General features: G+C 35.3%; 1 protein-coding gene across 3 annotated transcripts in view; it reads left to right on the plus strand.

Moving 5' to 3' along the window:
• Window positions 1-24,941, plus strand: part of LOC121876195 (tyrosine-protein phosphatase non-receptor type 2-like) — a 45,059-nt gene that overhangs the window by 12,680 nt on the left and 7,438 nt on the right. Inside the window, exons 9-10 of one of the 3 annotated variants that reach the window (XR_006090724.1) lie at window positions 6,886-7,005; window positions 21,956-22,077. Coding sequence is in view for 2 of the 3 variants with exons in the window: in XM_042381160.1 (XP_042237094.1) it covers window positions 6,886-7,096 (211 nt within the window). In the remaining variant the exon portion in view is untranslated. Of the gene's footprint in view, window positions 1-6,885; window positions 12,856-21,955; window positions 22,078-24,941 lie in introns of those variants that run through there. The other 2 variants (XM_042381161.1, XM_042381160.1) reach the window with 2 other exon arrangements.

The raw sequence follows: 24,941 nt of genomic DNA on the forward strand, positions 1-24,941 counted from the left end.
TAGCCCAATGTCCTATCTCTGGTGATGGACTCATGATAAAGCATGGCATACATGAAATTGGTAACAGTTGAGGGTCATTTTGGTACCAGTATTTAGTGTATGAAATAGGTCTTCTTCTTGGTTGATTTTCGTGCCTGCAACCGTTGATTCATTCAGTTCACATTTGTGGCTCGTGAAAAACATTTTACAGCCATTGACCTATTGGAATAAACCATTGTTTGGGATATTTCCATTTATTTAAGAATCAAAAACTGGTTCATGCACAGTTTGTTATCAGGATTGGTTCAAATTATGGAATTTGTAGGTGTTTGGTGGGATTTTCCCAAATTTTGCTTGCTGTTATTGTGTTTTGTCTCTTCGAATCCCTTTGTTTGTTTTTTCAGTCTCTTCCTAAGCTGTTCAACAAATTCTGACAATGTAGTAAATTACTTTCTCATAAGTTCCATTGGCTTCTTTTTTTTTTATTGTATCTTACGACAAAATTTAGTTTGACCACAAGAGTCAAGGTGGCCATTATAGTAGAGTTAAGCCTTTGGGTTGAAGTACTGTTGTTGATGTATCACATTATTGTCTTGGGATATGAAATATTATTATCAAGTTTGGTGTGGATGTTTCATAGGAAAGGACATAACAGACCTGTCTCTTAGATGGCCCCCAAAGTAGTCAACCTGTCCACTGAGTTCTGCCTGCTTCTAGTGTCTGTAACAATTGATCCATCTACGCTGCCACAAATTCATTTTACAACCAAATTCTACCCTGGAAAATGGGCATGACAGCCTGTTAGGAACATTGTGGATACATCACACATTATGCTAAGCCTTCATTTCTATAACTGCAAAGTTATCCTTTACAGTTGGGTTGACTGAGAATTCCCTGGAATCGAACCAGCAACTTGTAGGACAGACCAGTGCTGTAAATGCTTAGTGAGGGTTATGTTCTTTAAAATCCCCATGAATTGTTGATCTACAAATACAAACTTAAGGAATAATGGCAGAAATTGGGTTAGAGACTAGAACGGTCACTTGCAGGACTTTTTGCAGACATTATGGGTCAAAAATAAGTTACAAAGAGTTAGTACCTTGGTGAAGTAAAGACAAGACATGCAGGAAACGTGCAAAACTGATGGAGGTGGGAGCTGATTGGCTGAGTAATAATAAGTACAGTATGGCCATATATGTATACAGTCCTGTATATATATTAAAGAGTAAAAATGGCTGGAAGATTGCCTATATATGGCTTGGCGATTGACTTAAGAAGCAGCCACCAATCTACGTCTGCAAACTAATTACCATAACAGTTTCTGGCGAAGCCATAAGTTGGTGGAGTTTAGTCAGAAAGTGAGTTATAGTATTTGGTGTTCTTGAACACTGTTTGTGAAAGCCTTCATCTGAGAAATGTTGGTCTCATATGGGCCTCTTGTTTTATGTTTGTAACAAAATACAGTTTTTTATTAAGTTCTGTTGCTTCTCTCTAAGCTTTCTTATATCTCCTTGCTGCCTCAACATGTTACAATATTTAGATTAAGTTAGTTAAGTTTGTCAAAAGTTTCATTCATGAGAAGCCTACTTTTCAAAGCACATAAGTTTTTAAACATTTGGAAGTAAGAAAAATCAAATTGTTGAGCAAGTATAATATGGTGAAATATTTATTAACAGTCAACAAATCAGAACTCATTTATAGTTTATTTGTACAGTAATTTCTTGTAGATAAGATAAAAATATGATGAAAATAACTGGTAGAATGTATGAGTGTGTTTGTTTTTGACTAAATCCTGGAAGGGAGGTGAGTTGAGGGAGCACCAGAAAAAAAAGTTGATCTGGGAAGATCGTTTAGCCATTCTTGTGCCACTCAATCTGCCGGCTCCATCACACGCGGATATTTACGTCATGGTGACATTGCAGAGGATCGTCTGTAGGGTGGGAAGATGAGTGGCGGAGGCTCATATCTTTGGTCGCTGGTCGAACCCTCATCAAACAGGCCGTGCTTCTATTTATAAGAGAAGCCGTGGCGCAGCTGGTATCATATGGAGAGAATGGCTAAGGGAAGAATGCCTAAGAGAGTACAGTATATATTTGAGTGAGGTGAGTGGCTGGCAGTATGTCTTGGAGTAGTCCAAACCAAAAGACAGTCCAGAGTATGTCTAGAAGTCCAAACCTAAGATGAGTCCAGTGTGTGTAAAGGAGAACTCCAGACCTAAGACAACTCATACAAGTCCATATGAGAGAACTCCAGACCTAAAGACATGTCCAGAGATTATATAGGAGAAGTCCAGATACAGGTACTGTATATGATAATCAAAAGTATGTACAGTACTGAATACATAGTAGAAATCCAGATCTAAGACAAGTGCAAGTACTGTATTTGTACAAGATTTCCAACAGAAGCTAAAATAACCACAAGTTTGTATTGAAGATGACCAGACCTAAGACAAGTTCCAAGCAGAGGAGTGTGCTAGTAAGAGTGAGATACCAGTAGTAGTAAGAATTTGGAAAAGTGTTACCCACAGTTTTTAGTTTTTGTTTTGTTTTGTTGGTGAAGGCTGTGCATGAGCCACCCAATTTTAAGTGCAAGAAAGAACTTATTGGATGTATCAAAGCTAACATTTTTATGGCTTTATGTAAGATAGATCACCTGTGTTGCTCATGTCCGTCACGCAGTTCTTTTTTCGTACACTGTTTACGATGTATCCTTGCAGATCTGTGAGCTTAACTTTACCCTCTGTGTTTGTGGGATTAAAACCTCATAACATCCACTGTCTGGTACCACCTAAACACACTCATAATATGAATCACTTTTTTCCCTGACATGTGTTTGTTTTATCGTCACAATCAAAGCTTACCTACTCATCTAAACCTCATGTTATGAAACACTTTTTTATGTATTTACACCTTTACTATCACTGTTTGTATAACCTTTTACACTTCAGAATAGTGCTTGATTTATTCATTTTTAATCAATCCCACATATAAACTCACCTATAGCTCATGAAATACCTTTTTTTGTGTGTGTGTTTTCACTTTTATTATTAATGTTTGTTACACCTTAATCTCTTGTGTATGTCAATTGGTTTACACCGACAATGTATTTTTAATGGCACCTATTACTTGCATTTTTATATAGACAGTAAGAGATCACTTATTATACAGTATTAGAATAAAAGTTACATCCATCTCTCTTTATCCAGTGTTCCATATCCCGTCATTCATCTGGAGAGATGGGCTGTTTTGAGTCATCGCCTCTTACCCATGTCTTTGCACAAACCCGTGTATCCGTTCGTAACTCAAGTCATTCTCTCTGCATCCATTCTTCTCATTTATATATATATATATATATATATATATATCACCTGAGATTACAGATAGATTTGTTTTGTATCAAATTTTCTCTTAGAAATTTCATGCCTCTTCACTCTGATTCATTGTCTTCCACCATGACCAAACCTTAAGAGTACAATACATTATGGTCTAACATTTTTCACTAGTAATCTTGAGTTCCCTCTTTTTGTGCTCATAGTTGCCACTTTTGTGGTTTGGTCAGGCATAGATCCTTCAGTTGAACTGTAATTTCTTCCCTAACAAATGAAAAGTGGAGGGAGAGATCAGGCAAGTGTCATTGTGACTGTCAGATCTGTTCACCTTAACCAAAAATAGGTATTTGAACCATGATGTTTTTAACTGATGGAACTTATATGGCTTGGTGTCTCCTAGATGTCCTCATAAGCCAATAGAGGGTGTAGGTGATAGCTTTATTGAGTGTATTTCTTCAGATCGATAACTGTGGAAATACCTTTTGACTAAGGAAAGTGATGATAGCCCATTACAAATTTCCAATGCTCAAAGCTTTCTTGTATTTTTCCATTGAATTGTGGGCCCAGCCGACAGATGACAGCAGTACAATTATTGTTCCACCTGGGCGTGGTTTTGGCCTTGCTTAAATGTCTTGTATCCTTGGCCCTTGATGGAGATTGGATGGGACCACATTCCCAGTATTCCCTCCATGCTTGGGTTGTTTCCCTGGTGTGAAATGGAGACAATTCAGGAACTGTTTCAGGTGTTTCATTCTGAATCGCTCAGTGACATAATTTCCAGCTCATACTGCATCTGGTAGTTAAGAGATTCTCTATTATAAGTTCAAATTGGGTTTGTTGACTGGAGTTCTTTTCACATAAACTCGGTAAATTTGACATGGCACCTAATATTCTTCCTGTGTTCAACCAGGAATATAGTGATTGGCAACCTTACTAGATGGTTTCTTTTCATCATAGTTGTCTGCAGACAGAATTAAGAATAGCAGATTGACTCTAAAATCATGATAGAAGTGTATGAAACTGTATTTGCACTGGTTGATATGGCTGACTTTTAGACATACCCCTAAAGAACAACCTGTGCTTCCACTCCTCCCTTTTATTGGAGAGCGTTGCTTTGGGGAACAAAGGGTAGTCATAAGAATAGCCCCTAGCTGCCAGTTAAGGGATCCACTGTCCTTAACACCCTAAAACTGGATATGCATTAAAAAGGTCCACCTGGTTATGAGGTTAGCTTGAAAATTTTATTTCAGGATCAGTTCTCCATATCTCAACTATTTTTGATGGAAAGATAATTGTGTTCTCCACCATCATGGAAATGTTTCATATTTATTAACTTTCTATTAAATTGTTTGGTCAGAGAAATTTTGTTTGTTTATTTGGTTTTCTTTCTTACTTTTAATGAAATCTTCATCACTCTTTTTTAATGTATTCTGAAAATTTCCTGAAGATCTTAGCATTCAGTTACCAAATCAGCCAATGTCCTGTGTAGTGTGGCTGTCTTCACCATTTACCTCCTGTTCCTCGGGTATATTTTTAGACAAACAATACATTTCTACCTACATTTAATATTTCCGTATGCAGTATTCCACAAACATATTTTAAGACCTTGTGATGTACCCCTCTCCAGCCTCCACACCTTTCACTTTAAATCTTTACCACAACCATTGTTTAATTACTTCTTCCATATACTGTACTGTATTCATGTTATCTCTGTTTGGTACCATCCATTCTGAGTACTATCAGCTCTCACAATGTCACTTAATACTTCATAACTAAGATTGTTCTTATTTTTTTCTCATTTCTTTACTTTACATCCTGAAGCTGTACTTACAAAAGATTTGCTTAAAAACATCTCTTTTAGGAAAAAGACATAGTAGAACTTCAAACTCATGTTTTTCCTACTCACCAAGACTTCAAAAACACCTCCAACTCTTTTTCCTTATGCAATAATCAGCTCTCAACTTCATTACTGTTACCGGTATACATAGCCTAAATATCTAGATGCTGCTTTCTTCCCCAGACTCCTTCATCCATTCAAGGTAACCTAACCTTCATCATAAATACCAGTACTTCATTAGGTTTATTAACATGTACCTTTAGTCTTCTTTTCTTGCTGTACAGTATTCTTAAAGACAATTTTAGATAATTTACAATTCTTCCTAATCCAAATTTATCATTAGAATGAACTTATCCAGTACTGTACTGGGAGTCCTCATATATGAGGGTTGTGTTTAAATAAAATTTGCATAATGCAAAATCAAGTACAGTTCAGTCCAGTATAGTAAAATCAGTACCAATTTACATGTAGAAAATATACTCTAGGTCTACTGCCTCCAGTCCCCTTGCCACCAATGCACATATAAATACAGTAAAAGAAAAACACAATTACCAAACATATTTTGATAAAAATGAACAAAGAAATTTAAATTTTTAGTTATCTTTGTTATAAATACAGGGACTATTATCATGTGTACAGTACCTCACATAAGCCAAGTGTGGCTGTACACTACACATTTAAATGAACCAAAAACTCCAGTTACCAATATGTAGTGTACAGATTTATATTTCATTATCTTAATTAATGGTAAGTTTGCATTGAAAATAGTACAGCAATACATATGTATTGTGTATATAAAATATCAATTGTGCTTGGAGGGGATGCCAGTACCAGTGTTCATCTTACGTAAGCTCAATGTGCCTGTACATTGTGTGTGTGTGAGGTGAACAATACAATCCAGTTAGCAATACTGTATGTAGTGTATAGATTTACAGTACTGTACTCAACACTAATGTGCAACAGTAAACCTTAACACAAATTATAAAGAGTCCACTATGCACCACTACCATCAGCTGAGTAGTATCAGTGGCACCTAGTACTGTAGTGCGGTGTGACTGACTCAGAACTTGTTCTTACATGCTTGATCACATAAGGCTGAACTCACATATTAACAGGGCCTCCCAGTATTACTATATCATCGTCATACAGTAGTAACACACTCCTTCATGTGCCACTAAAATTTTAAATCATTGTTATACCCTCAGCTATTCTCACTCATATCTTGTGCACTACTGTATACTGAAGATTTGTGGTGAAATTATACTGTACACATGCATAGTTGTCTCTAACCACTCACTTATGTCTCCTTTCTTTTCACACTGGTGCTACATGTGCTTCATCAATAGAAACTCAGCTTGTGTACCAATCTTCCAACCACAGTTTCATGAGATTTCTTTTCTTACCTAAATGTTCTTAAATGTATTCAGTAATCCTAAATTTTGAAGTTAAAGTCAAGGAGAAAGTACCATAGTGTAGCATATATCTCAGAAATCTTTTTATTATTACTTTATATGACAGAAGAAACTAACCACATAACATTTGCAGAGATAGTTGAAATGGTGAGGGTTTTTTATCAACTTTTATTAGGTAGATGTTGCAGGTGTGGAACCAGTGAATGCTGCATTACCCCCATTTTATGTGTTCTTCTGTACTAAACTTTTTTTACCAATTTTTAATAATATCAACATTTATGTTAATTTTTCTGCAGTATCAGAAAAACTTGTAATTTTCATTGTTTTAGGTGCAGTGAAAATGATGTTCGACGACGAAAACGACGGGAACGAACAGCAGCGACTGCAGCTAAAGTCAAAGCCATGGTGGAAAAGCAGCGAGTCAATGAGCATTGGCAAGATAGAAAGAGGTTAATAATGCGACCAATTTCCCTGTGTGTTGCCTTTGTTGTGCTTAGTTTGGGAGGAGGTGCTCTCTTTTATCGATATTTTCATGCGTAGGAGGATGTCTGATTCTGCTTACGGGTACACTAGTGATGCCACCAGCTAGGTTGATAATTCATGTAAAGTATTGATTTTATTGATGGTATGAAAGATTTTTTTTTTTCTTTCTTTTCTTTTATTAACATGAACTAGCATAAATGACATTAAGAAATTTTATCCCACAATGAATCAAATAGTTAAGGTCATTGAGAAAGTTGAAGTATGCTGTGTTCCAGTATGTGCCGGTGGAAGAAGAGAGATTCGGCTTGAGGTATAATTTGGCCTTTTAATTTGAGAAAATTTATTAATGATATTGGAATTGTAACAGAATCCCCTTCAGAAAATCTACTCTATATCTGATGAAATGGCACAAATATATGGGATATCAATTTTACTGAGCATTGTGTGTAGCCTACTGTAATGGGACGAGCCTAGGTACCGTTCACGGCCCGTCACTTTCGACCTGTAATGTGTGAAGCATCATTGTCAGAAATTGTCTCAAAAAATTTTTAACTGAGGGGATGAAAAGATTGTTTGGCTTGCCACGTAGTGTACACAAAACATCCAAATTCTTAAGTGCCACAATTTATAATGTTTCTTTCTGTGCCAGGAGTCTTGGGTGCATGTGGAAGTTTTGTACTGTATTGTGCTCTAATATATATAATTATGATATTCCTACCAAATGCAGTGTGTGTGTAGACTTCAGTAACTATCAGTTATAACATTAGGAAGAATCTCTTGACTTTAAACTTAGGGCTTATTTAACATCATATTTGTCATTTATTGGATAGAGCTCCATGTGTGGATGCTTGCAGATGTGAGTACTCTTGAAAATATTTGAGTGTGACTGAGTGAACATAATTTTAAGAATGAATGGCTGGATGGATAGGTAGGAGGTAAGGTAATATATAAGAGTGTGTGTATAGTGTAAATTGACAACTGGGCATCCAACATTTCTTAAATACAAGAAACCAAAGGAAGACTTTTAAGAATTTTAAATATATGAAAGATGAATGGCATAGATTGCATAGCATTTTCTGTATTTATTCAGTATTTTTGCATAATCATTCATAGTATTTTATAATGCACAGTATTTACCTTCTTCAAGGTATGAAACTTCGTTCTGCCATTTTGGCAATCAGAATGGCATCACCAGTTAGCCCATTCTTGTTCCCTATAGTTGTAGGAACAAGTGTATCATAGATTTTTTTTTCAGCTATTATCAAGATCCACTTTACATACAAGTAAAATTAATATATACAGCAAGTTGGTTCTTTTGATATTGCAGAGTGTGTTTGAGGGATGCATAAAGTCAAGGTTAATTTATGGTCTATACCAAATACCGTATTTTAAAGTTAGCCTTAGTAAGACTTTTTTCTTTCTCTTTTTTACACAAGAATTAATGTCATATTTACCTAGGTAAAAAAAGTGTAGTCGTTAAGGTGTTACCAATGTACTTTTTATATGAGGGAGATCTCAGCCCCGTCACTATATTGCACCCTGAAGAAGAGGTTCCTGGTTAAAAGCAGGTTTATTATCATATGGATCACAATAGTTTTTTAAATAAGGATATAAATTTGTTTTACCATTCATGTGTCAGTTAATCATTCTCGAAGTGACAAGTGAAAAGCATAAATTCTGTTCTCATGGGCTTGGGTTATGCTTGTACAACTTGTCTTTGTTCTCTACCATAAGGGGGTGAGATAACACTACCTTCAAAAAACTTAACGAGAGGAAGGAGGGTTATAGTAAATACTTGTATACCAGTGAATGAGAAGATCAATGAGGGAAGAGAGAAGTTTTAATTAGACTTGAATAAATGCACTTAAAGCTTAGAGTACAAAAAGTTACTGTGATCGTAATGGAGAATCTGATTGAAAGTGCTGGTGATGAGAACTTGGAGGGAACTGTGGGGAAATATAGAGAACTAGGAATGAGATTTTTAGGAGGTGATGAGAGAGTTGAAAGGCAAGAAGTTTATGAGTATAAAAGTGAAGGTAGAATAATGGGAAAGATGGAGGGTTGTTAAGACTATGTGTAAGTGGAATAAAGAATGAAATGTAAGTTTGTCATTATGGATGTACTGCTAGGGGTCCCACACAGTGTCTGATCATTACGTGGCAGAAGGGAGATTATTAGTGATTGGAAGGTTAAAGAGGAAAGAGATTCAGATAAGTGGGAAGAGGATGATAAAAGTTGACCAGCTGAGGACAAGACAATGTAGGTGAAAATATTATGACGTGATTGAGTCCACTTTAGGCACTTGTAAATGAGGGAGGGGAATAAAGGGGGTTTTAAAGAATGGGAACAATATCAGAGTGCAGTTTTAGACATTGTAGTTAAGATGTGTGGATACAAGCAAATGGAGTGGAAAACAAGAACAGAATATGAGACTGGTTGTAAGCAAGAATGAGATGGAAATGCACAGGTTATATATGACAGAGGGAAGAGTACCAAAGGAATGGCAGAGAATGTGTGCAGTTCCCTGTACAAAGGGAAAGGTAGTAAGAATGAGTGTAAAAATTGTAAATGAGAGCTGCTCAGCTAAAGAGCTTATTCCAAATGTTGAGATATAATCTTCAGTATTCTTTTCTGGCAGAGCTTATAGCCAGGCTGCTTGGGCACCTTCCCTCCTCCCTTAGTTTCTTGGCTTCATCAGCTGGAGCTAGGTTTCAAAATGGTGGATTGACCTGGAAATCAGAGATGACAGACTGTAGTTTTGGTGCAGTGTGTTGATTGGACAGACACGACTCTTAGACCTCTAATCTCCATAGGACAATATTTCCTCTTTGTTTCTGCCAATGAGAACGATGGGTAGGGAAGGGTCTCTTAAACCTAAAATGGATTAACATATCAACCTTGGCTAATATGGTGAGAGGTATGGTGAAAAGGCCAAGATCTCAGTCGAGCATCTTGTATTACAAGAGCAGCCAGACTATGGACTGCCAGAAAATAGGATTTCAAGATCATACCCACAGTTTTTGTTATTTCTAAATTCCCTAATGAGGGACAATTGTATGAAGACTTGGAGAAGTACTGTATATGCTACTGTAAAAGAATGTAGAACCCATAGTACTTAAGAATTTGCATATATGTGCTGCATTATATAAGTTTCCTAACAAAGACCAAATTTTATTTGAATTAGTCTGCATTAATATTAGGATCTGAAGTGGGTCAAGATAATGAAGCTTCAAACTTAAATAAACCCATTCCATGCTTCTTGACTACTCAGGCCAAACAATAACTTCATATGAGACATGCATTGTCACAAACAAACTACAATACAGTACAGTACTTATATTGACTGTAAACTATTAACAGAAGATGGTCTTAAAAGTGGCTGTCACAACTCCGTTCATCTTTGTGGATCCTGCTGTGTGGTGAATATTACCACAATGATACCTGGGGGAATGACCCCAATCACTGGGGAAGTGGACCCTAAATTCACCTACAACTAGTTTTTTATTATTAATGTTTTATTACCACTGTTTTATCGGTATTTCTCACACCTGCATGGGTCAACAGTGATTTTCTGATGGCATGATGTCACAGTTGTCATGGGGCAGATTTGAAGGAAGTTTTATGGATGGCTGCCCTTCCTATTACCTACCCACTTTTACGGAGTGGGAACTGGGCATTATATGTAGGACTTCCAACCACAATATTAGAAAACGAAAATAATGGAACATGTAGCTCACACCCAGCAGCATGTTTGTATTGTGCCATGGTTAAAGAAGGGTTAAGGGGTTCTTCTTGAATATTCCTAAATTAATGAGATCTTGAGCAGCATTTTGACAATTTAGTCCCCTTGATCTTCATAATGAGGTTGTATTCATTATCAGAATTCCTTATTTGATGTTTGTTTGATGGGTCGGTCCTGCTGATCCCTTTGTTTCCCCTATCTGCCTCAACTTCAGGGTGTATAATATTCTATTATATGAAATGCATAATTCGGAGGAGTGGGTGCAGTCCCCTAATACAGTCATGGCTTGTTAAGTACAGTACACTTGACATAATATAAACTTAATCTAAATTTCTTAGTAGAGTTCTTATAATATGACACTTTTATGTAGTGCTGTATTGTATTCATTCGTCTAATTGATAGGTTGATGGACACTTGTTTATTAAAGAGCACTTGCCCTTTTTTTTATGTAAATATTTTCTCTGCAGGTATGCAAGAAAAAACTACTTGACTATTTCTAAAGTGAACAGCAAAGGGAATTTCTGACGCTCCTTAGTTTATTTCCAGTACAGGGGTTGTTTCTTAGTGTTTGTGATACATCTACTCAGCACTAAGTTGGCTGTCAGTTTCTTGCTCTTCTTTATACTGTTCGTATTATGTGTATTATTTCTGCAAAAGTAAAAGTTCTGGCTGATTCGTTTATGTGCTTAATGATGCCATTAGAGCCAGTAACACCAAAAATAAAGCATTTTGGTAAATAATGTCTTGTGTAGTCGAGTACAGTACTCTCGGTATATTAAGACTTAATTGTATCCTTTTTTTACTATATACATGCATACATACAGACAGGTATCCCTCGCTTTACCAATGTTCAAGATTTGGAAATTTGTACACCTCTTTCTCATTATACGAAAGCTATTCTTGCTCATACGAACATGGTCCCTTAAGGTAATGTACCAAATTTATATTTAATTTTATTTTTTTTATATTACAGTACAGTAGTTATGTAGGAGGTTTTTTTGGTTGTTTGTGGTCAATTATTGTACTATATTTCAGTAGTTAGGTACTAATTTACAGTAATAAGGTGGGTTTTTTTGTAATATGTGAACCTACGTACATGTTTCATTTTTTTAGGTATAATATTGGGGTTTTCTTGTCACTGGGGAACCAAACCCTATTTTTCCCTAATGTTATTTGAGATACAAAAATTCTTCTTACAAATGGTTTTCAAGGAACCTTAACCCGTTCATAAAGCCAGGGATACCCGTACATACATCTGGAGCTAATTTTACACAACATAAAAGTTAATCCGAATTTGGCACTTGTACTTTAAAAGAGTTAGTCCCTAGCAATGGTGGTGTACTTTTGGCTGAAACAGGCATGTTTAGCATAAGTTTAGGGCCATCCCTAAGTGCACTGTAAATGTGAGGCTACTCCGCTCTATTATTTTTACAAGTTATATTATTTTTAAGTACGGTATTATGCTTTTTTATTTATTATTATTATTATTACAATAGAGCCTCTCTAATTCACAAGCTACAACATTAGTTTAGTCTCACTTATGGGCCTATATGAACTGTGAAGTGTGCCCCCCACCCCTTCTCCTAAGAAAATTTTCTTGCCCCTTCTTTTTTGGGGAGGGGACGGGAGGGGGGGGGGTGATAGCAGTTATATAGTTGAACATTTCTTGCTTGTGTTTGTCATGTGAATCAGGATTTTGTACACAAGCACCTTGTGTTGAGTATCTTTCAAATGTTGGAAACGGATAAGCATGAGGTTGATTTTTTCAAGACGATGCTGTCCAGTACATAAACAAAACCTTTGTAAAAGGCTAAATTTAGGCATCTGCTGTTGTCAGATATAAACAAATGTTTTAATTACTTTTGAAAAATTCCTGCAGTAAAACAGTGGGTGATGTACAGTAGGGTCGGGATATATCCCCAGATGGGGTCCAACAATGTTCGCTATATGCTAAATCGCGATATATAATTACATGTAATCAATGGGGAAAATAGGGTTAGGTTCTGGAGGCCAAAAAAAGTGACTGAACTTGACTAAATGAGTTCATTTTCTTACTAACTAAAGCACCAATGAACACTAGACTCGGGAACAACAGGCTATTTCAATATCAGTATCAATATCAAAGAACACCAGACTCGGCAGCTGACGCACCATCCTGGGAACACCAGACTCGGCAGTAGACCCCACACTGCAACCCTCACTTGACAATCCCACACCTACATAAACGAACACCAAAAATATTAGTTGCAGTATTAAATCTTTTCCATGTAAGCTTTCCAGTTTCTTCACTTCACTTTTCACATCACTAGCAACCCATTTACACTCGCTTTAGAAGTCGTAATCTGGAGCAGAGTCGGCTGCCGACACGCCTTTCTGAGAAAAACAGACGACACACTGCCACCCTCACTTAACAATCATAAACGAACAAACCCAAAATATTAGTTACAGTATTAAAACTTTTCCATTAAGCTTTCCATTATCTTCACTTCACTTTTCACATCACTAGCAACCAATTTACACTCGCCTTAGAAGTCGTAATCTGCAGCAGAGTCGGCTGCTTTCTCGTCACTCAATCAGAAAGACTAAGCGGGCGAGCGTGAATGCGTGAGTGAGCAGCCACGGTGGCGCCTCTGGTGAGCAAATAATGCATTTGTTTGCCATGGCAGTACATTTGAAATATTTCCTTCCCATATTTCCCTCGTGAAATGAAACAAATTATTGCTATATATAGGAAAATGTCAATAATTTTGGTAGCTGCTATATAAAAAAATAGTAAAATAAAGTCGCGATATAGCCTGACCCTACTGTACCACCACACAGTTGGCTCACTTTAAGCTGTGCTGTATTTGCCAGATAACTAAGCAAAATATCACAGTGAAATGTTCGACATATCAGATGATAAACACACTCGGCATCTAATGGACATTAAACTCAAGATTCCCATAGCAAAATTTTCAAAGATTGGATTTACAGTACAGTAATAGAAAAAATTTATACTGTATATTGTTGGCATTTACATCTAGCTGCCACCTTCCAACTGACTCAGATTTCATAAAAAATTACCCAATATTATTTATTTTGTAATTATGCTGTCTAGGTACATTCTGGATGAAGGCATCTTTATTATACCCACAGCACAGTACAGTACCAGTTTATCCATCTGTTTCTCTTAAATACTCCTGCTGTGGATGGTGAGTACAGATTACACAGTTTACTATATTTTGGTTCACACTTCAGCCTATTAGTACAGCACACGTGAGCTCATTGGTCACTGGCACAGTAGCTTCTCTGGAGCATCATTAAGTCTCGGTGGGGTGAGTTGGAGAGGTTAAATTGCTTTAATGTTATTATTATTCCATTATTTTATTACATTTTATTATTATTATTATTATTATTATTATTATTGTAGGTACAGTACTATTATTATGATCATTATTATTAATATATTATATTTGCTGTTATTATTTTTACAAGTACAGTACCTGTACACTAGTAATAATGGTAGAATTACCACCACTACAGCTAGTTATTCCTATCATAGGTTCAAGTTTTGAGTTGTTACACTAGTCTTGGGTACCGGTATACCTAATATGCATATGTTAATGGGGAAGGAGTAATTATTATATAAACATCATTGTTAGGCTCAGTAAAAATCTACAGCCTAAGCTTATGATAATTAGCAACGTATTTAATGATAACTACCGTAATTGTACAAGTAGTTTCAATATCAGCTGCACTTCTTGCCCTTAAGTATATTTTCAAGGTCTTGTGCTTCTTGCACATTTCACAGATTTTAATTCATTAAAATTCTGTAATGCTTATTAATAATCTCAACACACCATACAGTAATCTTGAAAAACAAAATCTTAAAGCTTGTAAAGGACATAAGATATTTCTGTACAGTTCTAGCTGAGAGACATGGAAATACATTATGACAATGGTGTGACTGAGGGTCTGGATTTTCATTTTCTCTGATCTTTCTTATACGGCCTCTAAGACATTTTGAAGTGTGTTATTAAGACTTAGAAACAACATGCACTTGACTTCATTCACTCTGTAATTCTTTCAAGGTGTCTTACCACACATTCTGCCTCGGCATAGGTGTACGAGCCGGAGGGTCTGGTGGGAGCAGTGCCCCCCTCCCCATATTTGAACAAGCAGATTTTTTTGGGGGGGGGGGGGGTAGAACACAATTTATTGGGCAAGCCTAAGGTAAAAATAAACAAATGGTTTCAGTTTGCCCCACTTCACATAAAACATTTATTTCGTTAATTTGCGGCTGTTCCTTTCTGAGCTAATTAATTTATGTACCTGGCTGCTCATCAGTGAATATTTTCTACCTGTATTTTCAAAATTTGCAGGTTAGCCTTTTGGCTGATTTTCTTTCACGTATTTTCTATGGTGTCTAATTGAGTTATCTGTTCATGATATTCATTATGCAGTATTTATGCTGCTAAGAGAGCTGTAGCTCCCAGTAGCATCAGTATTTGCCAGACCCTTGTAGGAGAAAGACGCATTTTTTGGTGGGGGAACCGTAAGTCACAATAGCTTACGTATATTAGGCTTTAAGTTTTTGGGCAGAGGCCATTTTTGGGGGGACAAATGAGTCACAGGCCCCCCCAAAGAAATGAGTCCAGTACACCTATGTGCCTCAATGCCACATCTTAATGCAGACATATTAAAATTTGTCATAATGCTCTTTTCAAACTTTTTTTTTTCAAGATTAAAGTACAAAATGTTCAGTCTAGAGAGTTTTAACTTATTAGATAGATTGGCTGTACAGCTGAGTTGAATGAATGAAAAGACAGCACAGAAAAAGCAAGTTTTGACTTATTCCCAAGGATATGCTTTACAGTAAATAGGTTTTTTCTTTCCCCTTCTCTTTCAAAAAAATAATTGATGTTATTTGGTACTTGTCTGAATAGTCCTTAAAATGCAATGGAAAGTTTTGCTAAATAGGGATAATATTTACTACAGTATAACTAATGTAATGGAAAATAGTTCATATATGGTAAACTTTGCTGTATCACTTAAGATGTTGTTTAGTACTGTACTATAACCAAAGTATTCCTAATTTAGGTAAGCTTAATTAGGCTAGGGTAGTACCTGTATTGAGGTTAATCGGTTGTAGTTTGTATTATTATCTATAAGATCATCCCTGTATACAGCCCAGTTTGAATTTTTTTGAAAAAATAGAACATCCCTATTTCACAGTTATCCCTATTTAGTATGACACACACACACACACACACCACACAAGCATGCGCACACATACAATTGGCAATATTATGATTCATGAACAGACAGTATCCAGGGCCTGAGAAAAGGTATTGTATCCTTGTATCCCAATTTTGAAGATCAAGCTAATACAGAAAAATTTACTACATAAGGGAGGGCTTTTTAATCCTTCATACTTTCTACTTAAGCCCCCATCTCTGTTATGGTATCTAACTTTGGCTAACTTCCAGGTGTCCCAGTTAACAGGACAATGGGCATTTTCAGGCCCTTAGAATCATGACAGGGCACTACCAGTTTCTAAGACACTTTGAATTTCATAGCTGTTATTTATTTTAGCATGATAACTTCATGGCCTTTATGAATGATTTTTTTTTTAAGTCAAAATTAATTGAGGTAAGTAAAGTTACCAGATGCATTTGTGTTGCAGTGTGATTCAGTAGTCAGCATGCTCCGAGTTTATGTGTATACTGAGAGATGTGCAATGTATATACAGTGGGCCAATCAGAAGTCACTGTTTGCTGTGCTCTGATGTGTATTGGTTAACTTACAAAGCTGATGTAAGTTTACTTTGAAGTACAGTAAAGTTTGATGTGATGTATGTTGAGGTAATAGTGTAGCTCTAGGTTTTATTTTCTGTTATGATAAGCCCCATTCCATTCCAAAGAACAAGAAAGAATAGTAAACGTGGTTGTCCCTCACGTTTGAGGATGGTCAGCCATTAGGCCATTGGCTCTAAGTGGATTTTGCTGCTGGACAAAGTGTTGCGATGCATTTTGTGCTATGGATCTCTATAATCAAAATAAAAGGAGTTCTGCCAATGTGTAAAATGCTCCTAACGCACTAATCAAATTCCATTAAGTCCAAGACCCAGTTTAACTGAATGTTTATTATGAGGCAAGTCTGAAGGATATTCTTTTTGGTGTAAATACATTTTAACAAAAGGATAGACATAGGCAGTGCACACATCAGCAGTTTATTATTGCAGATAATGAAGATTCTGGATGACTGGGTTTTGGTCAGAATAGGCATTGGAGTACTTGAAGAGTGTGAGTGTCATGATTATGATTTTAATCTGTCACATAATTATTGTTTCATAAGTCGTATTATATTAGTCGATTGCTAATTTGTTTACAAGTTTTCAGCATGTTTCCAGATTTTGACAAAGTCGTGTGACTGTTGTTGTGCCATACTTGGTGCCAACGTCTGTACTAATAATAGTTATTATTTCTTTTATTTCCATCTGTTCTCATTATGTAAATACTTTTGATAAGATTCTTGATTTTATATACTTAATTTGTACTAAGAACAGTCAGGGCTTTGGAAGATGATACAGCTTTAGTTGTAAATGGTACAACATTTCATACTATTTATAAGAGGCAATGTATTGCTATATTCCTATGTAGGGTAGCTAGTTAAAGATGTCAAGGCTCTTTATAAGTGTAATCTGATAAGGAAATTTATTTTTCTATTTATATATACACTCAATGGTCTGTAATTACTATTGTATTACCTGTGTAAGGTAGTGAATATAGGCTGGCATGATATTTGTGCCATAATTTTTTCTATAAGACACTTCATCATTAGTGTAAAGCATTCCCATTTAGTTGGTTTTGTTGTAAAAGTATTGTGAGGTGAAATTTGTTCAGTCCAGCTTAAATGGGGATTTGTTACACCACTGTTCAATGGGATGATTGTGTACTATGTTATATTCAAAGTTTTAACCATGCACCCCTCCTCATCAGTATCTTTGGGGTGAAGAGAAATTTAATATCTTCATAGCAAGGAGTAATATAGCTTGAACTTGTAGGTATATTAGGACACAGTATTATTATCTATCCCACTATTTTAATCTGTATTTGTAAAACGAATTATAATCCCAGCTACATATACTTAAACTGAGGGTTGCATGCTGAAAATGAACAAAAAATGTCCCTATGTGGTGATAAATATAGAATATACTTCAAGCTGAGCCTAATCAGGGAATGTGTGCTTCAGAACTAAATAGTCTTTTGTGTTGCTTGGGGAACTGTAAAACCCCAGAGATAGAAGGGCATGTATTGTAATCCCCTCCCCTAATACAAGTGCTATGTATCATCTCTCAAGTGAAATTTTCTAATGCTAAAAATAGAACAAATAATAGCATAGAGAATAAAGATCTATTTGTAGAAGTCATCCCCCCCCTTTTTTTTATAATTGTGTGTCGAGGGAAACTTCACCTGAAGACAAATAGTTTGCGAATGTAGAGTACAATATATATTTTTTTTAACAGTGTCTCAAAGGTGTACAGGTCGTCCCATGAATAATTTTAGTAAACAGTGCAAGGTGAAGTCCACTGCACAAATATAGTGACAGCCTACACTAATGTTAGTCATTTTTATTGTCTTCTGTTCCCAGCTTCGTGACATTCCTTTTGTTTTGTTCAATTTGTCTTTTTTCTCCTTTTTCTTCTTTGTTTATTGAAATATTATTATTTCTACATTACCTTCTTATATTGTTCCTGTTGCATTTTACTATATTATTTAATTTGTGACTTTTTTACCTCTTCCAATTATTTTATACTTGGTTCTTTATTCCCTTCCAGATTTGGCTTTATTTTTCATCTTTCGCAGTTTTATAGCCATTTACTATTCCAACTTATACTTTTTTACTTGTTTGGTTTTATCCAAGTTTTTCATCTTTTTTTATCTACTTTTTTTCTCTTCTGTTTTTTTTTATTAATATCTGCATACTCTGTTGCTAATACGTATCTTCATTGCTGTCTACCAGTTTATGTCAATGATTTCCCCCCAACCCAGAATATGTCACTAGCTAGAAGGGGTGCCTGAATTGTAGGTTTTCAGCACTCGGTATGTACTGTTCTGTTGACCATTCACGGGAAGAGATAACATAATGAAGTAGTCACTCAAGATGGAATTGCTTTTTATTTCAAGCACCTGAAATCTGCATGATGACATTTTACTCTAGTGAAATATTAAAATATGAAGGCACTTAGAAATTTCCCTAAATCAAGTCATAGTGAACTAAAAACTTTGTAGCAGAAAAAAGGAAACCTGTATCTAATGTGCAATAGAGTAGATGGATGGATATAAAAGTGTAAGAATGGGTCTTCTGGCAGATAAACAAATAGACAAGTATTGTACAGTAGTTTCTAATCAGATATATAGGTATGCACTAGTTGTTGAGTGATGCCACTATGCAGTTGATGGTCATATTGCATTTATTGTGACTGAATAGTGTGAGAGGTGCAATGTATGAGTATAAAAAGCATTCTTCTCCTGTCTTGAGGGTCACTGGTTTATGCCTTGGACAAACCCAGTCCACTCCACTCAGCTTTGAAAGGTTACCTATAATATTACAGTTGGGTAAATGAAGGATGCCAAGTGCAGTGCTATACATACTAACCCTTCCCCCCCCCCTTTTTTTGTACTGTAGGTTTAGTGTTGTGTATCCATACTGCTTTAACAGACCAGCAGACTTATGGAATCCACTCACACAATATGAAAATATCTTGATAAAATACCTTTTGAAAATTGTAAAGGTTTTGTCGGGGAGTCAAAAGTGGCCCAATTCTATTTTTGGAGGTTTCTGTATGTGTGTGTGTGTGTATGTGTGTGTAGAGGGCATTGATAGTACTGTGTTTACAGGCCCAGAAATTGGGGTCATATCGCCTTTGAACCCTGAAATGATCCCGTAAGATTTTTTTCCTCATTAAATTGACTTGAACATAGTTTTCCTTGCCATAACTTATTCAGATAAGGTCAACTGAAAAAAAAAGAAACAAATGACAGCAAATAAGCAGATGGCCTGTGACTGCCTCTTATTTCAACCAACCTGCACCATAACAAGAGAAGGCTTGCAAGAGTGAAAATAATCTTAATATAATACTGTACTATGTTTCATGTATTAATCATAGTTATAACAGATTTTCCCACTAAACAAAGGAAACTTGACACTGTGTACAGCTGCCTTTGGTAATTCATATTTCCCCCTTTGTTAAAGTCTTCATTTCCTTGGATTGTTCTTGAGCTAGATGTGGGAGCAGAGGAAAGATTTTAATTTAATTTATCATAAATGCTAATTGTCCCTTATAAAATTAAGTGGAATATCTTTTTTTTGGTAGCTTTAATGCTCAAGAATGGTTTATTAAATAAATATATCAGGAAAGAAACCCACTATTACTGGACTCAGTCTCTGTGCCCCAATTGATAATAATGGAGTGTTTAAAGGTATTGGTTATGTTAAGATAGGTTAGGTTGCATTACTTTAAAGTATACTGTATTTTTATGTCCATAAGAGCTAACCTTTATCAGTTGTGAATTCAGAAGAAACATACCTGTGCATGATGCCAGTCATTAAAGATTTGATCAGGTTTTATATAATTGAGTAGAACAGTAATCATCATCATCATATTATTATGTAGCATATTAATGATTACAGTACTAGTTGTATCAGAAAATTCCGTTCCCATCATTACAAAGTTTTTTCTTTCAATTAGGCCAACTTCACTTTAACCTCCTCCTAACTTCATTGCTCTCATCAAATTGCTCTCCATAACCCATGTCTCCCTAACCTGACCCCAGTCTTCTAACAATACTGACTTACCTTCCAAAACATTCCTCATAACTCAAACCAGAAGAATTATTATGAATAAAATATCTACTAATACAGTCATAGGGGTAAAGTATCCCTGAGTGGTGGTAGATATCATTAACACGGACTGATAGGGTTTATAAAAAAATATTCCAATTTTAATGGTGCAATAAGTCGAGGTTTTCCAGTGATTATAAACTTACAAATAATGGTAGTAGTCTGAACAGGACCTATTATTTGGAGGCATTGTCTGTGTCCATTATGTTTTATTCCCACTCCATAAAGTTTTAACCTTTGAAGATAACTCAACTAAATTTTATACATATACATATGCCATTGCTTGACTGTGTGTGTGTGTCTTTGCATCTTAAGACAAGATCATACATGAAATTGGACCATTTTTTGGGGGGGTGAGAGGTACAATTCGACTCTGGTTTCTGGAATATATTTAATGTATGTGACAATATGCAGAAGTGAATGTACTGTATGAATAGAATTATATACAAGGTTTGGATAAATTACTATATCTTCAAGGGTTTAAAAGTTGTGAAGTAGGCATGAAATGTTAGTGGCTGTGGATGGCGGCAGGGAAAATGTTTCTGCATAATTCATCCTGTCCAGATAGGTATACGATAGTCCCATTACGTATTACATAATTCTGCTCTAGCCATGTTTGTATTTCAGGTTTTTCTACTGTACTGAAATGTACATTGAAAAATTTTTATTAAGTGGCATTAGGAGGACCTCTGGTTACTTGTTCTACGCAACATAATTTATCTTTTTATATATGAAATTAATGATTCTTTTTAAGATGTGCAATATTCCAAATACAGGGTATCTTCTGTGATGTTACCATATGTAACTTAATAACACCCAATATTTGTCACCAGCCCACCTCTGTGAGTTTGTTTCATCACAGTCTGGTATTCGTCTTCAGTATGACAAATATCTGTATCAAGGCAAATTTCAGTAATCAACATTTCCAAGTTTATCTCCCAGAGGAATGGCCTTATATCATCTTGAAAATTTTGATGAGTACACACACCAAACAGCTGAAAAGTTTAAATTATTTTCAGAATACATGAATATTAATATCTTGAGTGTTGAATTACTTAATTATAGTTTTATATTTGAGATTTTCATGATGCATTCAAAGGAACTTTTAGTCATTTGTCCTTTGTAAATTGTGGCTCCCACATGAATGTAATTTATTTACACCAGCCACAGAAAGTCTTGTCCATTGAAGATATATTTAACAATAGATTGATAAGCTTTACCAGTTGGAAGCTTTATATAGGTCAAGCATATTATAATTCTGCCTTTAATTGAGAATCATGAGTTTTCAGTGTGAAAATATGGTATATGAATGCTGTACACTCATAACCCACGCAAGCGTGGAAAATGGCTGTAAAACGATGATGAGGGTGACTAATACATTGCTTATCAGTCAGGATGCATTCTTGGAAAAGTGAGTATTAATTGAATCTGTGTTAAAAAAGGTCATTATACCATTATACAGTATATTAGGAGTTGTGTTCCTGACAGCAATACATCTTATCTTTGATGCAATATTGCATATGAAGGCTTCATTGGGGTATTGCTAATGATAATGTAAATGGTAAACATTATTTCATAAATACAAATAAAAATTTGTATTGTAATAACGTGACAAGTATTAACAAATACTAATACTGTACTAGTAGTCGACATACCCAAGTACATATACTGCTCGAACCACGTCCACATGGTGCTCGCCTACCTCAACACTTAGATTAGCTTGACACGTTTGTCACATTTGCAGCTTTAGCACTTGCAGGCCTTTTTCCAGTCATTATGAACCTGAAGTGCTGACCAACTCACACAAAAATGAGAGAGAAAGAGGGACCAAGGCAGAGTAAACATAAATTTGCAGGCTGTGTTGTAAATGAGAACTGGAGGCAGCCATCTCTCATTCACCCAGAGCATACATTGCTCTCTGGAGGTGTTGAGTTTCCTCATGAAGTACTGTGTGTTCTCATGTGCAACTGTTAAAGTACTGTTCTGAAAGGAAATTTTTTTTTTCAATATTTTCTCCAGAACATTGAGGTCTATAAAGAAGCCGTGTTCTAAGGGTTATTGCTGAGTGAGATATGAGTGTGTGGGATGTAGATGAAATTTAATGCAGCTGTTTTTTTTTAAGTTCATCCTAAATATTAGTACTGTATACAGGGATTTTTTTTTATTTTAGCCAGAGTATTTGTTAATTATTATGTATATGTATGTAATTTTGTTGAACCTTATAATGTTTGTGAGCCCTTATGATTGATATGGAAAGGAAGAAAAATATGAGATGACCTTATGTACTTGGGTGTATGTGATCAGATATGTTTATGCGTGTAGATTAACTCTGTTTTAGAATGAGGTCATTATACCATTGAAATAATACAACAATTATAAAAGTTTTCTTATCTGAAGACTCTGCAATTGAAAATTATATTATTTCATTTTTTTGGACACAATAATATTTAATTCTACCGTAGAATGTCAAATTAGATAGGTAGCCTTTATGCAAGGCTGTTAATAGTTCACTGTACCTGCATGAGAAAGTGAAGGACTTAGACATTCTAACCATGACTTGTAATTTACATAGTACTGTACAGTATACTGTAGGAATATCATAATTCATTTGGGTACATTGGTATGAAATGGAAATTTTTTCTCTGATAACAATGGTAAGTTAATGACTGTTTCATATACACTTGCTTTTTCAAATTTCCTCTGGGTGAAACCAAGAGGGGACAAGGATTTACCCCCATTTATGTAAGGGTGTCTCGCTATAGACATCACTAATACAACACTGGCTAAATCCACTTTATTTTTTCGTTATTATTTTTATTTAGAACAATACACAAGGACAAAGAGGCATGTGAAACATTTTTCTACATCCGGTGAGATGATTGCTTGACACATTTTGCATTACCGTTGATAATCATCCAACATACAAAGGCTAAATCTACCTCTGATTATTGTCACAGTTAAGGGGCATTGATGCATGTAAAGTAGCTTTTGATGATAAAAGATAAATGTTCAGCAAGCATCTAATAGGTAGAGTATTTATTTTGCTCTAGTTTTTATTGTGTTATTTATTTTGCTCTAGTTTTTGTTCTGTTTGTGTTTAATGAAAATATATAATATATATATATATATATATATATATTTATTTATTTATTTCTGAATACAGTACAGAGCAGTGCAAGTAATTTTTTTATAGCTAAAAGCACCTGACACTGAATTTAACTTTTTGTGGCATTGGTGCACATTTCCTCTGAAGTGTGACTCATCAGATTACTATAAATAATCTTAAAACACACTATTATAGATTCAAAAGTTTTTCATTGGTAACTAAATATGGAATAATGTCCTGTTAAACAAGCAAGAGAAGCCATATGTTTTATACACCATATATTAAAGACAACAGCAGCAAAGAACAACTAAAGAGTTATTCTTTGGCAGTTTTCTTCTGTCTTTCAAAGTTTGTATTGCCATGTATTAGGCAGGAAAAGTTTTTTATTTTAAGCTATAATCTTTTAATTATGTATGAAGTCAACAAGAGTACGATCCAAATATTCACTAGTTTTTATTAGTTTTGCATTTTATTATAGATCAGGATATAACAGTTTGGGGATAGTGACTCAGTACCAAACAACACTAATGTTGCTCATAAAGTACCGGTAATCTTTTTCAAGTAAGTATATTATGATAATGACAAAAATATATTTGCTAGATTGTGAAGCTAAATTTTTATTGAAATAATAGATAATGAATACTGTACCCAGGCATTTCAATTTATTTTTTAACACTTCTGTATTAAACATGCCATTGTTTGGTTTGTGTATACAGGAATCAACATTAAGTTGTATGATAACTACAAATTCACACTCGGCACATGAACACTGTCACAAGGAAAAGAAAGCTGATATGTCATGTTATCTTCTTGATGAAGTCTGGAAACATTGCTTCTCTTCTCTTGTGAGACTTGAGTGTGCTGATGTGTGATGCTGGGATGTATGGAATGATGAGGGGTCATGCAGATTGACTTAGGTTTTTGTTAAGGGGAACGCCATAACAAAATACCTGTACTGTACAATTGTTACAACATTTATTATTAATGACAAAAAAAAGGAAGCTGTGTTGTGCCTAATTCCAGCCACACTGCACTGCACCAGTAGAGGAAGGGGCTCACAAGAATGGATAAGTTTAAATATTTGTTTGTCATTCCACTCTCTTAACTGTTAAAAGATTCTGTGATATTAGAAATGTACATTGATATGGCAAATATAGTTTTGCTGTGGG

The sequence above is a fragment of the Homarus americanus genome, unplaced genomic scaffold (assembly GCF_018991925.1).
Source record: "Homarus americanus isolate GMGI-L3 unplaced genomic scaffold, GMGI_Hamer_2.0 scaffold34921, whole genome shotgun sequence".
NCBI classification, from domain to species: domain Eukaryota; kingdom Metazoa; phylum Arthropoda; class Malacostraca; order Decapoda; family Nephropidae; genus Homarus; species Homarus americanus.